General features: G+C 46.5%; 1 protein-coding gene across 2 annotated transcripts in view; it reads left to right on the top strand.

Annotated features, from left to right (window-relative positions):
- SRGAP1 (SLIT-ROBO Rho GTPase activating protein 1) overlaps positions 1 to 13,813 on the top strand; it is a 151,626-nt gene extending 137,813 nt beyond the window's left edge. For both annotated transcript variants that reach the window (XM_075428406.1, XM_075428407.1), the window contains exons 18-22: positions 170 to 249; positions 7,609 to 7,789; positions 8,370 to 8,504; positions 8,631 to 8,976; positions 10,756 to 13,813. In XM_075428406.1, coding sequence (XP_075284521.1) covers positions 170 to 249; positions 7,609 to 7,789; positions 8,370 to 8,504; positions 8,631 to 8,976; positions 10,756 to 11,133 — 1,120 coding nt within the window. In that variant the 3' untranslated portion in view covers positions 11,134 to 13,813. The remainder of the gene's footprint in view (positions 1 to 169; positions 250 to 7,608; positions 7,790 to 8,369; positions 8,505 to 8,630; positions 8,977 to 10,755) is intronic.
- Positions 13,814 to 16,360: the final 2,547 nt, after the last annotated feature.

Genomic DNA, 16,360 nt, shown 5'->3' with positions numbered 1-16,360 from the left:
AAGAGGTGTGTAGGCTTCTTCAGTAATTGCTTATTCATAGCACATCATGAGAATTATATTGCACGTAACTTTATAACATTATAAGAATAATTTTAAATAACCTCATAGGGGTGGCATATTTTTGATATGTGTGGTTTCTCTCTCTGCTCAACCTTTTGTTTCCCCTCAGTGACAGCCCGTACAGCGAGCACGGTACGCTGGAGGAAGTGGACCAGGATGCTAGTACAGAGCCCCATACCAGTGAGGACGGTATGTCTGCTACATTACTGTGCCTTTGATGGGAGTAAGTTTTACAGGTGTTTCATGCGGGAGACCTTCCTCCTTTCCTGATTCTGCCTTATTTGAAAGAAGGGGATTTCAGTCCTGGTGTTCTGTGGCAAAGCCGGCATCTTTAATCTCTGTGTGCTTTTTCACTCCGATTCATCTGTGTTTGACCAGCTGTTTCCCTGTTCTCTCATGATTTGCTCAGTCACAGGAAGGGCAAGAGAGAAACTATTTCAGTCAGCACATATTATTTTCTGATATAATGTTACATTTTTAGTGACTTTTGATCTTTTCTCTGCAAAAACTAAACTTATCAAAAGCTTGTCTTTAAACATTTCAGCTAAGGGATATTTGCCGTTCAGTGGGCTCTATTTTGAGATGAATTTAAAAGCTGTCCCATCTAAAGGATTTGTAACTACTGACAAACATGTGTGTACCCACTCAGTGAAACTTCTGAACAGTAGTCATTTGCTATAAATATTAATCACATATATTCTGACACTTCTGGGTGGGATAGATAGCCATGAAAAATTTGATGCATCTCTATTATTTCAACTCTTTTTAGCCAGCTGTCCTAAAGCTGTATCTGACTGTGACATATTTCAGTTGGACCATCCTTCAGATGTCCTTCCCAGTAACTTCTGCCCAGTTTCAAGCAAATGTAGCAGATGGGAAGAGGTGTCAAAATTGTTAAATAACTACCATTTACCTGACAATTAGTGGCCAGTTAGAGGTGAAGGATTGGGAATAATGCTCCCTGTAGAGAAGAGCTGCAGTGTGAGCTCACTGCATATCTGGCCAGCAGGCATCCTGGACAGAGCAACCAGCACATGTGTGCTTAGCACCAGCAGAAACAAAAGCTGCTGCTTGTCCATCTCAGAGGAGGCGTGGAGGGAGGAAAAGAGACAGAGAGGGGGAAAAGGGAGGAAAAGAGCTACAGCAGTGAAGTTTTTGTTTTGTTTTTTTTAAAAGGATGTCATAAGGGATACTGATTAGGAGCTGGGACAATTGCCATCGGGAAGGGGAACAGGAAGGTGTATCTATAGGAAACCTGGCTACACTGGTCCCATTGCACATAGAACAATGTAAACAATAGTTCCACTCTAGCTGTACCTGTCTGCTTTGTCACGTAGACAAGCTGTCAGTGGCAGATTGCCTGTCTCTTTCCCTCTGCCGTGGTGAGGAGCGGCAGGCAGAGTCTGTCACCGTGGCAGGCAGAGTCTATCAGCTCAGCTGCTTGGAGAGGAGTGACAATTGGGTGGGCAGGCATCACAGGAGGGGGAAGAACTGAGGATGGGAGAGAAGTCAATGTCAATCTTCTGCCTGGGGTGTATACCCATGCCTGCACCCGCAGTAGGGAATACTGACAGTTTTACAATGCAGCCTGCACGTGGGTTCCTCTTGAGCAGCTCTGTAGAGCTAAACCCACCATCTTTCTACAACACAGCTCCGCTAAATGGTGTGAGCAAACTCCTAACTGCACTTAATTTTTCCAAGAGAGTATAGCTGTACTTCATAAGAGCTATTCCTGCCGTTGGAGGTATGAAGCAGGAGTGGAAGCTGAAGAAGTCTGTCTGTCTCTCATTTAAAGCACAACCAATGAAATTCGATATATTGGGGCCAACTTTGGGGTCTCATGACCAGACTTGAGAGATAAAGGCCCGAGTGGGTGTGGAGAAGTGGTGCAGCTTTTCAGCTGCAATCAACAGCAGTCACTTTAAAACCATGCCTAGGAAAGATGAAAACATCAGCGGGATCCAGAGGAGCAGGACCATGGCGTCACATAGTGTGCCTCAATAATCATGGGCTCCACCCCCCACCACTGCGTTGATACTATGACAGTGTTACATTCCTGCTATGGTCCTACTTGTCTTCTGACTGTGTCGCTGGTGGAGGCAAACCCTGAGGAGTATAGCTAGCAACAGGACCAAGTTCTGTTAAAAGATTGACTGCTCAGGACATATTTTTTTTGGTTGTCAGGTTGGTCAGCAATTTAATTCTAGTTGCCGCATCGCACCTTTTAAATTAATTCCATGCCAAAAGGAGGCAGACATTTTTGTTTACAGCAAAATAATTGTTACCACAAAAATTTTGTAATCTAGGGAAATACCGCTGCAAAGCTAACGATTGGCAAGCCTGAATCACATACAAAACAGTGTTAGCCTTCAGTTCCCAGCCGGCAAGCTCCAACCCTTTTTTTTTTCCCCATGGCTACAGCTTTTCATTATAATAGGACATTTTTCTAATGTAGGTTACAGGACTTAAATTAAATGCATTCACCATCTCTTTGCACGTACATTCATGTGTTTGTTCTTTGGACAGTTCCTTTTAAAAAATGGTCTTGACACCAGATACAAGAATAGGTGAGAATTTTTCAGTTTGCATATTGAACTTCATTAGAGTCATTGATTAAGCTGTGATGGACAAAAAAATAAGCTTCTGCTAAAGGGTTTGGAGTATTTGGGGGGCTTAATGTGATTGATTTATTGATTATAAGCTGGATGAATCACTGCCAGCTATATGTGGGGGGAGAGAGAGAGAGGCACAGCATTGTTGCTGTATTGATCACACATGTGGTACCTATGTGTTTCCCTCTGATAGGAGACGGAAGAAGCAGATTCTATAAATGCTATTTTTAATATTGAAAGTCCGATTAGTTTTATGCTAAAGTGTTGTGCACATACAGAAGACCAAGCAGCTAACCCCACGGGAATTACAAGGTTATTGAAACATAAGCCAGAGACTATGATCAAAAGCAAAAGCTTTTATTTTCCTACTTTTATTATTGTTGTTATAAGAATTCCTTGCTGTATAAAGCTAAACTACAAGTGAATCTCTCTGTGCCTACTAGACTAAACCCATCTGCAGGGGCTGGCTCAATAGTGTATGGGATGTTTACCTACAGTTTAGAAAACATCAAGACTTCTTAAAAATAAAAAAATAAATTATGTCTGCAGAGGTAAAATCTGGTAGCTTGGGTAAAAGAAGACTGGAACTTATAACTGAGCATATAAATACTTCATAACTGCTTAATTTTGAGCATGTAAATGGCTTTTTTTTCCCTAAGGTTAATGGTGTTCATATATTTCTGTTGATCACTGGAAAAGAAAGAGGGAAGGAGATGCATTTTACTGTAGTGTTTTCAGTCTTCTTTCAATGTGCAGAAGGTATCCCTATTAAGGAAAACACCTAAGTTTCTTCTTTCTCCTAAATCTGGAAATGAAATTTAATTTGTGAGGTTCAGAACATTTGTACTCAAGCTGAGGCACCAAAAAATCTGTCTGTGATTTTGCTGCAGAAAAACCTTTACCTGAAAGTACCTCTGCAGTAAAGATTCAAAGGATATTGTTGATGTTTTGCTGAAGCAGGTTTTTTTTGGCATATTTCCTTTACCTTCAATGTGCTGGAGATTTTTTATTCTTGTTGAAGGCATATGGAAAAGGTGACTAGGTCTGTTTTCAAAGGAAGTAGGAGAGAATTTCCTGAGGAAGCCAAACAGATGGGTTTCTCCTGGGAAAACGTACATACAATTAATATCGTACTGTTCATAGATATCTCATAAACATAGGGTGAAAGCTGAGATGCTAGTTCTGCTGGAAACAAAAATTACAGGTACACGTAAGGCTGCAAGTTATTGCTGTGTCCCCACATAGTAATTTTCCTGCTTTTCAATAGTGCATGCTGTGATCAACATTTTACCAAATTCTGTTCTGTCAACACCTTGCAACATTTCTTTGCTTCTGCCATTCCCCAGTCAGCGAACTGCTGTCCTGAGGACAGGGCTTCGAAGTTGCAGAGCAGCCGTTCTCTGGTGTGGTGCAGGACAGGGGCAACACACCAGGAGATAGCACCTTCGCAGGGAGTTCAAGGACGGACTCTATTCCCGGCAGCCAGGGTACATCTGGGGGACCTGAGGAAGAGCAGAGCAACAGCAAACCCCCCCCCCCCCCCCCAAAAAAAAGCTCAGGGGATGCTCTTCTCCTTAGCTCCTTGTGCCCTGAGGCGTAGATTGCAGCACAGTGCCACTTCAGTGCCATCACCTCTGTAGGGAGGTTAGTACTACAGCTGGCACTCCGATCCCAAAATTAAAATTAGCACTTATGTTTCTTCTGCCCTTTCTGCTCTTCCAGGCAGTGGAAGCTTTTCCCACAGTTCTTCAGTTTGTCCTAATTTTTCACTTTCATACCGTTGCTTGAGTCACTAGAGATGATAGCTGGTGAGATCTTGTATGTCATCAAATACTTCTTGCTATTATAGGCGAATGCCCCCAGGTATGGACAGAGCAGTGCAATTACATTTTCCTCCGAGCTGTCAATTTTACTATTAGACATTCAGTATCCCAAATTTATCTTTCATCACCTTTGCTTTTTTGGAAATGCTTGTCTGTCATTCAGTGACCTTGATACTAAACGGTTTAGCATTTCAAAATGCATTTATTTCTAGAGTTACTGTCATGGTACTTTGGTTTTAACTGTTAAGGCTTGACCTGTAACAAGGTGAATTGCTGTTTAAGTACAATCTCAGTACTGTTTGCTGTAGGAAAGTTCTCTCCATGTAAAAGCAACATTCAAACAAATAAAATGCCCCTTTCAAAACAGTAAAACCTGTCAGAGCTTATTTTTAGTTCCATTAAGAAAACTGCGTGAGATCTAGTGGGCACTCCTCCCTGAGGAGGTGGGATTTGTTACCCAGGCAATCTAGCAAACATGTCTCAAAAGTCACATCCTTTATGGGTACATCACCCATTCATACAGCCAGTTCCAGTGGGGCCACTTCCTTCAGACCTCTGGGAACGTGTGGGAGTCTTGCAGGCAATCAAAGGACACAAAAAGCAGATTCCCACCGTGCACCACGCTTAGATTAGTGTAATTCCGCTGAGGGGCATAGGACTATTTCTAGTCCATTAATTTGTAAATAAAAAGACCTGTATACTCAAATGTGGGATACTATATGGTCTGTTGAAATCAGCAGAGAAATGGGAAATCCCATAGCTAATCTGTGTAGGGGTTTATCAATCAGTCCACTACCTGTGACCGTTATCAGTTAACTTCTGAGAATGTTAAAGGAAAATACGTACAGAAAATTTGGTATTTTCTTGCTTACTGTGCAGGGGTTTTTGTTTGGTTGGGGGGTTTTTTTGCATTTTAAGGTATTACCCGTGAGCGAGTGACTGGCTCGCTGAAACCGTGAGCTTTTGCTTCTGAATTCTTGACCTGCTCTTCCATAACCCATAACTTACCTGCAGTCTGGGAGCAGTGTGTTCATACAAACCTTTGCTCCTTTTCAGTCCTGCCCGATCCCAGTAACACCTTCTTAAAACAAATTCCACAAGAAACATGTGTGATATCTGCAAAATCAGCATTCTTTCATCAGTGTTACATTGTTGCCATTCAAGTCAATTTTGCCCTCTTAAACATGATGCAAGATAAACAGGCATGTTTAAGTTTACTTCTCTTCATTTGGCAATAATGTCTTTCCATGCCTATAGTTACTTTGTCACATCTGTACTTTCTGTGAGATAGACTGTAGCTAGAGTACCTAGAAATGCAAACAAGATTGTGTATTAGAATATATCACTAATACGTATACCAGCACTAAAGTTTTCCAGAACGTTTCTTTCTATGTCATCTTCACATTTTATTTGCGTAAAAACATAAAACCAGGAAACCTATCGCTTCCCTCCCACCCATCAGGGAATGCCCGCCAGCGAGCTATCCAGCAGCGACACGGTTTCAGGAATTAATACTGTTACTGCTAGCTTCTTGTTTGCGTTCATATAATCGAAGTCATTTCTGCCAGCGTACATTACTTTTGCATTTGTGAGAGTGAATTCCCCGTACCACTGCCACTGTGTGCCATCTCTGGAAAGTTTCTGCGTTTGTAACTGCTAAACGCCCTGCAGTTCATCACTGACGGCAGCTCTCAGCGTGACTGCAGCAGCAACAAACCACAAGACAGCCTGCTGCAGTCGGGGCAAGTTATTAAAAAAAACAGCTGCAAACTATAACCTGAATAAAGGTGCTATCATTATGTTTTCATGCCGCAGGATGAAGTTAATTTTAAAAAGACATTCCTGTGCAAAATGTTGTCGTAAAGGGACAGTGGCTTTCATTACCAGCCTGGTTCTTTGGGGAATTACAACCTTAGCAATTTTAATTTGCACCAGACAGAAAGTTGCCATGCTAGTCATTAGCCCAGATGTTAATTTCCATCGAAATATTGCTCTAAATATGTCAAGAAATTTGGCATTTTGAGGACTCTGAGTCATTGGAATCAACAAAGTGTGTGGTTTTTAAACCTGGATTTTGCAGGTTTTTCCTTATGTTTTGAGACTGTGATGACAAATTTTCATCTGTCTGAGCTCAGGTGCTTTTATTTTTGTGCAGAAGACGCTAGAGGTTGTTAAGATCACAGCTGTATCCCTGATGCCCAGGCACGGCTCTGAAGGTACCCGCAGGCAGATATTCAGCAGGGCTTCTGACCCAAGCCCAGGTTACAGGGTGGAGTCCATTACCAGCATAAGGCTGAATTTACCAGCATGCTGACAGAGGATTAGCCAGGACTGCCGTAACCAGTGTTTGGCTTCTGAAAATACCAGCGTCCCCTGCAGAAACCAGAGGAACTCGGGGCGTCGGAGCAGGCAGAGCTGTTTCAGTCCACACAGGGACTGCCCCTGCCGAGGAGTCACCTTAGGCGGCCTGGAGCCGTCTGCCTCGCTCACAGAGGGTGCTGAGGAACCAGATTAAAGCACTAGGCTTCAGGGTTGTGTAAAACACTGGGTTTTCACTAGGTCTGCACGCTCGTCACGTAAAAGACAGAAGTTTCATCGCCCAGTGAGGCAGAGCATTCCTACTCACACGCAGAGAAACCCTGTGTTCCTTCCCTTGCCGCTGTGGATGTTGAAGCACTCCCGTTCGCTTTTCCTTTATCTCACTGCTTCCTCAGACCTCTGATTATTCATCTGGGTTTGTTCATCTTGTTTTCGGAGATCTTCATTGCCTGGCCTCCGTCCCACTCCCCAGCCAAGAAGGAGCCCTTGCAGCAGGAGGCAGAGGCCTCTCTCCCAGCAGCAGCCATCGTAACGTTTGAGTACGCTGTGATGTTTTCTGCAGCTTGCAGAGCAACCTAGATATTTCACACTTGGAGCACAGATCGATTGTGTTTCTTTGTAAGGGGCATGTTGTAACTACTGCCTGAAGTCTGCCTGAGCACAGCTGATCTCTGTCAGCTTTGCTCAATAAGAATGAGCACTGAGAAAATGCAATGAATGGGTTTTATGAAACCAAAATGAGCAGATAAGCCAGTGTGGAAACTGATATTCATTCTTCTTCCCTCCCTACCCAGAGTGTGAGCCCATAGAAGCTATAGCGAAGTTTGACTACATTGGAAGATCTGCACGAGAACTCTCTTTCAAGAAAGGAGCTTCCCTGCTGCTCTATCACCGAGCATCGGAAGACTGGTGGGAAGGAAGGCACAACGGAATTGATGGCCTTGTCCCTCACCAGTACATAGTGGTGCAGGATATGTAAGCAGTGTCTGATGTGACAAGGTTCTTGGTGGGATGTAGAAACATACTGAAGCAATTAAGAAAGTGATTTCCAAACGGGACAGTGGTTTGAAGGCTCAGATAGATTAAACATCTGCTTTCTGTGCAGGATGCCTCTGTCTTTATTGCCCTGAATTGACAGCTCTTAATCAAAAGCTACTACTAGGCTAAGCTGCTTTGTTTATGGATGTGTTCCCAGTACATTAAGAGATGGCTGCTGCTGCACCTATTTTAATTTGGCTATCTCTTTGTAGCAATTGCTGACATTTAACTTCAGAATAGCAAGGGCTGGAGAAATGCAGCCCAGAACTCTTGTTTCACAGTATTAAGCATGTGCTTTGCCAAGGATAACAAAGTTCTTGACAGAAAGGTTACACTCAAAATGTAAAGAGCTCAGTAAACAGAAGGGTTATAAGCAATTTTTTGGAGACATGGAGGGGCTGCAGAGCATTGCAACATGCCTGCTTTTCTTAAGGGGATTAAAATCTGGGAGTGCCAAGATGCTCTCTGTCGCACGTAGCTCGCTAACTTCTCATCTCACCACCTGTGTTCTGCTCAGGGATGATACTTTCTCAGATACACTGAGCCAAAAAGCAGACAGCGAGGCCAGCAGTGGACCCATAACTGAGGACAAGTCATCATCAAAGGACATGAACTCTCCCACTGACCGTCACTCTGACATGTATTTAGGCCGGTAAGCTTGAACATAACATGTTTTCAGTAGAGCTGCTCACAGCTCGGGAAACACAGCAATTACTGCTCCACGTGCTTATGGTGGGTCACCTCAACTTGTCCTATAACCACTTCTTCATTGGTGCAGGCAAAGAAAGAGATCAGAACCTCCACCTCCTCTAAGACGCCCCGGCAGGAGCAGCGACGGTCACTGCCCAGTACACCCACCTCACCCTCTCTCCAACTCATCCGTGGAGCTGGGTTCCGCCAGCCTGGCGACTCACTGCAGTCCCAGAGCCCTCCTGCAAAATCGCAGCCTCAATGCTGACAGCCCCGAGAGGAGACGTAGACCCGGACACGGCAGCCTCACTAACATCAGTAGGCACGATTCGCTAAAGAAGATTGATAGCCCTCCAATTAGAAGATCTACATCATCTGGTCAGTACACGGGTTTCAATGACCATAAGCCACTGGACCCAGAGTCAATAGCTCAGGTTTGTGTCTTTTTCATTTTATGTCACTCTCTGATTTTCTGAAGAGCAGGTCTCACCTCAGTCAATAGTGTAGTACAGAGTACGTACCCTGGTAGGAGCGTGCGTGTGGGACAGTGTCCTACGCAGCTTTCTAAACAGAGTGCAGGTGAAAGAAGATGCGTTAAGGGATCCTGGATAGAAGAAGCACAAGGGGGAACAGACATTGCAGAAGCAATAAAACAAAATTATTCCCTGTTATACCATAACGAAATTGCCGCCCGGAGCACTAGGATAGTATATGGTTACAACAGCTGTGTAAATCTGTGTGCTCTGATGAAGCCTGGCCTAACTTGCATATAATTAGTGTTCAATTATTTCTCAGTATTACGGTTTGCAGCAAAGTGCTCTGACTGGCTAGTAGCAACCATTGCCTTTCGAAGCACAGATTCACATTCCAGGGTCTTGTGGATTTTACATCATTTTCGTATAGTTCATACCGTATAGTTGATGTGATGCTTGTAGTTGTGCCCAAGAACAAGATGTGCGAGACATGCTGCCTGCATACATCATGGGCCACCTTGTCCCTGTGTGAGCACCCGCTGGTCTCATTCCTGGCAGTGAAGAGGTGAGCGGGATGGAACCGGGAGCACCCGCTCCTCAGACCCATCTGTTGTACAGAGCTGGTCTCAGCTCTTGAGCGGATAGATACCGCTGTCTTCAGAATGTGCGTTTGTCTGGGTAGTACAACACGATTACTAGGGGCACCCTGAGGGTACAATGTGATTGCAAATGTATTTTACAATAACGCTGGTACTCATGGTTTAAAATTTAATGTACTGGTGATGCTCGCTTTCAAACTCTGCTTCCAGCGAGGGGTAGAAGGGACTGTCGTGCTTGGGTCAGAAAGCTGAACCATGTGTTAGAGTTAGAAAGTGTAGATGTTGTTACTGTTTTATTTTACTATGAGCTATTTATTTACTTTCCTGGAACCACACACAGTGCTGTTTGGTTTAAGCTAATTTTTTTGATGCATAGACTAATGATCATTCGGCAGTGAGAGAAGTCAAACTTTGATTAAACTGTGTGAAAGTTACTGTGAGCAAGCAGGGAGTACCAGATACTTAACCTCAGTTGTATCTCAGTACCACTGAAAAATAGTAAACTGGTGTCCTGTTGCATTCTTTTAGCATTTGTGCCAGAAACCCTGATGAAAAAAATAATTTCTTAGGTAAGCTCACGGAACAATGTCTTGCAACTTTTACTGCTTAAAATTTAACTCAGAGAAAGAGGAGGAGAGAAGAGCTGACAGGCAAGCGACCTTTATCTCCTTACCAAACCTGGTTTGTTCTCCCCATGAGGGAATACAGATCCTGAACACCTGGGGGACCAGGTGAGGGGAGCAGTCAGCTGAGAGGTAGCCAATGGACTAAAATCTTCACAGCTGTCAGTACCCAAGAGGTGACAGAAAGCTGCGCAGTTAGAAGTGCATTGTCCTGACAATCACTTAATAAAATGGCTTGCAGGTTTTAGTTTAACTGATTTTTTAAAAAATTTTTTAGATTAATTTTTATTCTCTCAGGTTAAGTATTTGTGATGTCCAGCCAAAGCTGTCATCTTGTCAATCGCAGCATCTTTCAAATAAATCTGGTGGAAATTGGCTTGAGCGCTATAATACTCGTTAAAGAGAGGATGGTTGGCAAATCACCTCCTGCATTTTTCACTCCCGCTGGCTGTTCCTCCGGTGCTTTGTGTTCTGTAGCAATTCGAGTGACCTGCCGCTCTCTCTGTGCTCTGACCCAGGACATCGAGGAGACGATGAACACGGCACTGAATGAGCTCCGTGAGCTGGAGCGGCAGAGCTCGGCAAAGCACGCTCCCGATGTCGTGTTGGACACCTTGGAACAGATGAAAAACACCCCCACCCCTGCCACCTCCACGGAGTCACTCAGTCCCCTCCACAGCGTCGTTCTGAGGAGCTCCGAGCCCCAGATCCGCCGTAGCACTAGTTCTTCCAGCGACACCATGAGTACTTTCAAGCCCATGGTGGCCCCTAGAATGGGAGTGCAGCTGAAACCTCCTGCTCTTAGGCCAAAACCTATTGTTCTTCCAAAAACAAATCCTAGCATAGGGCCTTCTCCTCCTTCCCAGGGTCCAGCCGACAAATCTTGCACAATGTAGACAGCTCAGCCACCCACAGTGCCCGGCTGGGGCGTGCTAGGGAAAGGGATGGATGAACGATAGAAGTCGGGGCTCCACAACATCCTTTGTTCATGTTTGTAACTGGAGAGGCTTTATTTTTCAGTGTTTTTGAATGTATTGTCTAAAACTAGCTACATTAACATGGGCATTTGTATTTTGTATGGTTTCAATTAAAAGAAAAACTGGATAATTGTGCATCATTTTAAAAAACAAACATAGACTTACTTGAAAACTTGATGCTGCACCATTTGTAATAAACCAACACAGACCACAAACAGCTTGCCACGTTGTACCATACTTCACAGTCTTACCGTAGCTACGTAGTGAGAGATCCTGCACAAAATGAAGGGGTGGGGGGGTCAGGGGAGGTGGGACCTCTCGTTTCTGGGTCACCAAACCAAATCTCAAGCAGTTTAGTAAGAGCTGGAATTTAGCATGTGAGGATTAAGTGTCTGTGTGGAATGTCTTAAGTCATCTCAAGCCACATTTCTTATTTAAATGACACCAAAAAAAAAAATCCACCAAGCCCTCACAACTGGCTTTCGCTTTCCTGTGGGCAGTCTTGTGAGAGACAAGCGCTGGATGGATCTGGAGATCACATGGCTCTCACAGATAAAAAGCAGCGCTTCAGGTCACAGCTAAAGCACATCACCAGGGTAGTCTCTAGAAACTCCTTTTGCTGTCCTCTCTAGTAGCGTACCTTTTCCCGTGAAGCTAAACCTTCATTCCCTGATACCGCATTTCTCACAGAAGCTAAATTCGTTTGAAGTCCGTTGCTGAGCAAGCCAGGCCCTGGGGAGTACGTGAACCTGTTGGGCCGGCTGACAGGTGATTGACAGGATCAACCACGCAGTCGTTCAGCGAAGAATCCCACAGACGTTGTTTCTCCGTGTCCAGTGAAAGCCGTGATTTGCGGGGTCGTAGTCAGAGCGTGGATCTGCCCTGGCTCCGCTGGCTGCCCTGCTCGGTGCCGGCACGCTGCGCCCGTCCCCGGTGGGGACTGAGGAGGGACGCCCTCCTGCTGGCCAGGCTGGGGAGGCCCCTCGCAGGACAGACAGCGGAGCTTCAGCCACCTGGGTTCCAACCGAGTGAAGATTTCCATAGCCACTTTTGCCCTCCGCTTCCCCTTTTTTTTAGATGATAGACATCAGTACCTTTCATACATCTGTGTGAGTGAAGAGTCAACTTTGCTTAGCGCTCTCTTGTTAAACTCTGTTAGGCGTGAACTAAGTGTACAGCTGTTTTGCACATTGCAACAGTAAGCCATAATTTTGTTTCTGTGAATATATTTTCCGACATCCAATCCATAAAATAGTTTCAGTGAAGAAGACGGGGGGGAAAAAAAACAGATCTGTTGTGGTCTGCCTGGAGGGGTACAGCTGGCCTCAAGACCTGTCTTTCCACATATTATTTAAGATCTTGTGGTTGGAAAGCTTGAAGCTGTACCACTCGCTGCACATAAACAAGTGAGTTTGGGAGGGGAAGAGCAGAGACGAAATTTGACAGGCGTAATTACTGAGGTGACAGGAGTAATTCCCTGTTGTTATTTAGGAGCAGCTTACTCCTGCTCGGGTTTACACCCTGTAGATAGGCACTGCAAAGCCCCAGGTGTGTAACGTAGCCCGTGACCCGCCCCTGAGAGCCAAACCACGCCAGGCGTTTGCAGACCCAGCTCAGTCCAGCCGCAGGTGTCATGTGCGCCCAGGTCAGCGGCAAAGTCTGAACCCACGGCGGCGGGCGGTGCAGCATCGGCCGGTGAACCCCCGGCCCCATCCCAACGCCAGGGCAAGAGCCTGTGGCGGCCAGCCCCAGCTGCAGACCAGCACTGGTCTACGGGGGCTGTTCACTCAGTCAGGACCAGGGGTGTTTTCAAGTAGCTCCCCAATTCGCTAGAACCGGGGGAACAAACTGGCATTTCAGTTTTCATTTACACACAGTTTTAGTCTAGCGTTTTTAAATTAACCCACCTGGCATAATTGAGATGGATACCTGTATCTTTAAATTGCATAGGGAATTTTGTATGTTTAAATAACTGTACTGGACTCCATAATGCTTATATTAGAAATTGTTTAGCAAAAGAAAATATTAGAAACAGTGCATTTAGTGAGTGCATCCACGTAGTGCATTCACACAGTTAAATGTGTAGTTTGATGGTTTTTATAGATACTTAAAAGTATAGTAAGTGGATATGTAACAGGAAAGACTGCTACAACTACAGACGTACTAAAGGGTAACTCCTGCACACCTAATCCAATCAGTATTGTCCTTTACTGTCAAGTTTGATAAATTGCAGTACTGGTAGCTTCCTGCTTGTTGACTGTTACCTAATTGTGTCAATGTACATCTGTAGTATGTACATGTGAAAGTGCCTTTAAATTTTAGAGGAGCTTTAGCCTTGCTCTTGTACTGTTGCATTTCCATTGCATCCTCCCCTGTTCGTGTATGGCTGCATTCCCATTGCATTCCTTCCACTCTCGCAGAACAAATAAAAACATGGAAATTTCACGGTTCTGGAAGAGAAATGTACTGTTAATCTGTTGTGACAATGCACTTTTATGTATAGTACTGTACATTTTTGGCATGTACCATTACAAGCTTCAGTATACATTCAGGTTTGTTCCTCATAGTGTATCTTTATATAATAAAGAAGATAGTTCTGTCTGTGCATGTAGTTTTTCTGGGTAAACCACCGCATCTTCTAATACGGATTGCCAGCCTGCCTTTACTTTCCACACAGAGGGAGAACAATCAGTGTCCCCCAGCCACCCGCAGCCTGCCCTGCGTCAGGTCCCACCACCACCTCGGCCTGAAGAAGGGCTTGTTTCCCGGACAGGCTCCTCCCCAGCTTAGCACCATCCCCGTAACTCACCCAAGTCCCTCTGCACCTGAAGACCCCCCACAAAGAGCCACCAACCTCGTGTCATTCTCCTGAGCAGCTGTCAAGGGTAGCTGACCCTGCTCCCGCTGCTGCAGGAAGCCCCTGCTGCCCTCTCGGCCAGCACCCCGCCACCTCCCTCCCACTCCTCACAGGAAAAACAAGGTGAAAAAAACCACTCCAGCTTCCCCATTTTAAAAATAAGAATAAAAAAAGTCTACCTGGGGACACTTCTTCCAGCAGGAGAAGGAGGGATGGGGGAATGCCACAGGCGAGGGTCTCCCCGCTGACCTTACGCCCAAGCCACAGTGGTGATGCTCATGCCTCCACAGCTGGCTCCGGAACCCGAGGGGCTGCGAGCGTCACGGGAGACGTTCAGCCATGGACCAGACACTGCTAAGGACAACTCCTGGGCTTGGACCACGGCTGCCCAGACAGGCCGCGCTGCCCAACTTGCATCTGTTTAGGGAGAGAGGAACTATTTGGAAACACATTTCCAATCCTTCCTTAAAAAATACATTAGAGGCAGGAGCCGCAGCCAAAGGGCCCGGTTTTAAACTCGTCTCTGGTTGTGGTTGAGGACCACCATCTGCCCAGCAGGGAGGAAGCGGACGGATGTCAGGTGGTGCAGGGCAGTGTGGGGGGCCGGGCACGCTGGCCACCCCGGCTCAGAGCAGGGCTTTCCTTCTTCATGCTGGGAGATCCGCCGTGACCCAACTGTTCATTGGTGGGCTCATCCATCAGGCCATGGTGGAAGCCTTTGCATCACGGTGTCCAGCGACCTACTTTGGGTATTTCTTCTTGTCCCCTCCTGCACAAAAGCCATCTGAGACATGGAGGAGGGGACAGCAAAGGTCACTCCTCATTCACAGTCCCGCACAGCCCAGGGGACGCGTAACCCAATTTCCACAGTCAGCCCAGGCACTGGTGAGGAGAGAGGCTTCTGCTGTGGCTTCTAATCTGTTTTAAAATAAAGAAGAAAACACAAGGAGAGGGGGCTCGTGAAGCTTTGTGTAATGTGACAGTTCGGTGTTGTGCTGCGCTGACTTCTCTGCTTGCTTCGAGGTTTTGTAGTGGAAAAAAGCCGGCTCTCATGGAGACAGCCAAAGGTTTTGGCAGGTGACTAGGGAACCGCTGACTTTACTGGCACGCAGAAAAGCAAAGGGGTGATGAGTTGTTTTGCCGAGAGACGCGTACTAAGTGAACAGAAAATGAGCAGCAGTGGCAGCGGGGTGCGCAGCTCTCAGGCCACTGCTGGAAATCGCTGCTTCAAGCCCCGTGCAGCTCCAGGACACCGCACTGCCCCGGCCTCGGCCCGTGCACAGAAACCGCGGGGGCTCAGCCCGGGCTGTAAGTTCTGCTTGGTAGAGATGCGCGGTTTGTTACTCGGAGGCTCATGGAGACGGAACCTGCCCAGAAGGACCCACAATCACTCCGTGCAGCCACTGCTACCCCACGAGACGAGCCCTGGCGTTGGTCTGGATGGTGCTGATACACGGGGAGCAACTGAAACCAGCCTAAGTGTTCGCCAGTGACGGTGCAGGATGAGAGCACCATTCCTGTAGGCAGGAATATCGCTCTTGGGGTGGGGGACAAACGTAATACACGAAAGGCCAAATAGCACCTTAAAATCTAGTTAGTTAACAAAGATAATTACTTTTAAAAAAAACAAAAAACAAAAAACAATTTAAAACCACCTCTGGTTTTGCCATGCCACTGTAACTGCGGCTGCTCCCGTGCTGCTTTCTACAGGGGCGTTTGCAGAGCAGGCAGCGGACGGCTCCGGTCTCTGCCACGCAGTGGCTGGACACCCCACCGCCCTCCGACCGCCCCGCTCCCCCGGCCCCCACAGGACCGCGACCCTCACGCAGGGCTTCAGTTCCTCCCATGCAGCCGTCCCACTGACCAGGAAGGCCAAAGCCGGTGGAGAGGGGCAAACGGACCGCGGCAGGCCAAGAGCCAGGCCGTTGGACGCACCGCCCCAGCCCAGCCGGCGAACGGACCCTGTGTGGAGGCACGAAGCCGGACTTCAGGGAGAACAGAGCAAGAGGTCTCCTCACCTTCTCGCTCACGTGACAGACACAGCAAGAGCCGGCAGGCCCACGCGCCGGAAGGTGACATGCGGAATTTGACGCTGACCATGGGATTAAATAGCATTAAAGAACACAGACTGGGTCTGGCGGAACTGGACGAGTCAGCAGGTTTTCTGCCACCTCAGTACATAGATGCCAATCAAAACCGGCAGCAAACATGGATTTTCTGCCTAACTCTGTGGCCAGCTGAGCCCGTGCCCCATGATGGCATGAGGACGGTGCGGCCCTGGCTGTGCCA

This window comes from Opisthocomus hoazin, chromosome 8, assembly GCF_030867145.1.
Source record: "Opisthocomus hoazin isolate bOpiHoa1 chromosome 8, bOpiHoa1.hap1, whole genome shotgun sequence".
NCBI classification, from domain to species: Eukaryota; Metazoa; Chordata; class Aves; order Opisthocomiformes; family Opisthocomidae; genus Opisthocomus; species Opisthocomus hoazin.
This window is presented reverse-complemented; position numbering and strand designations above follow the sequence as displayed.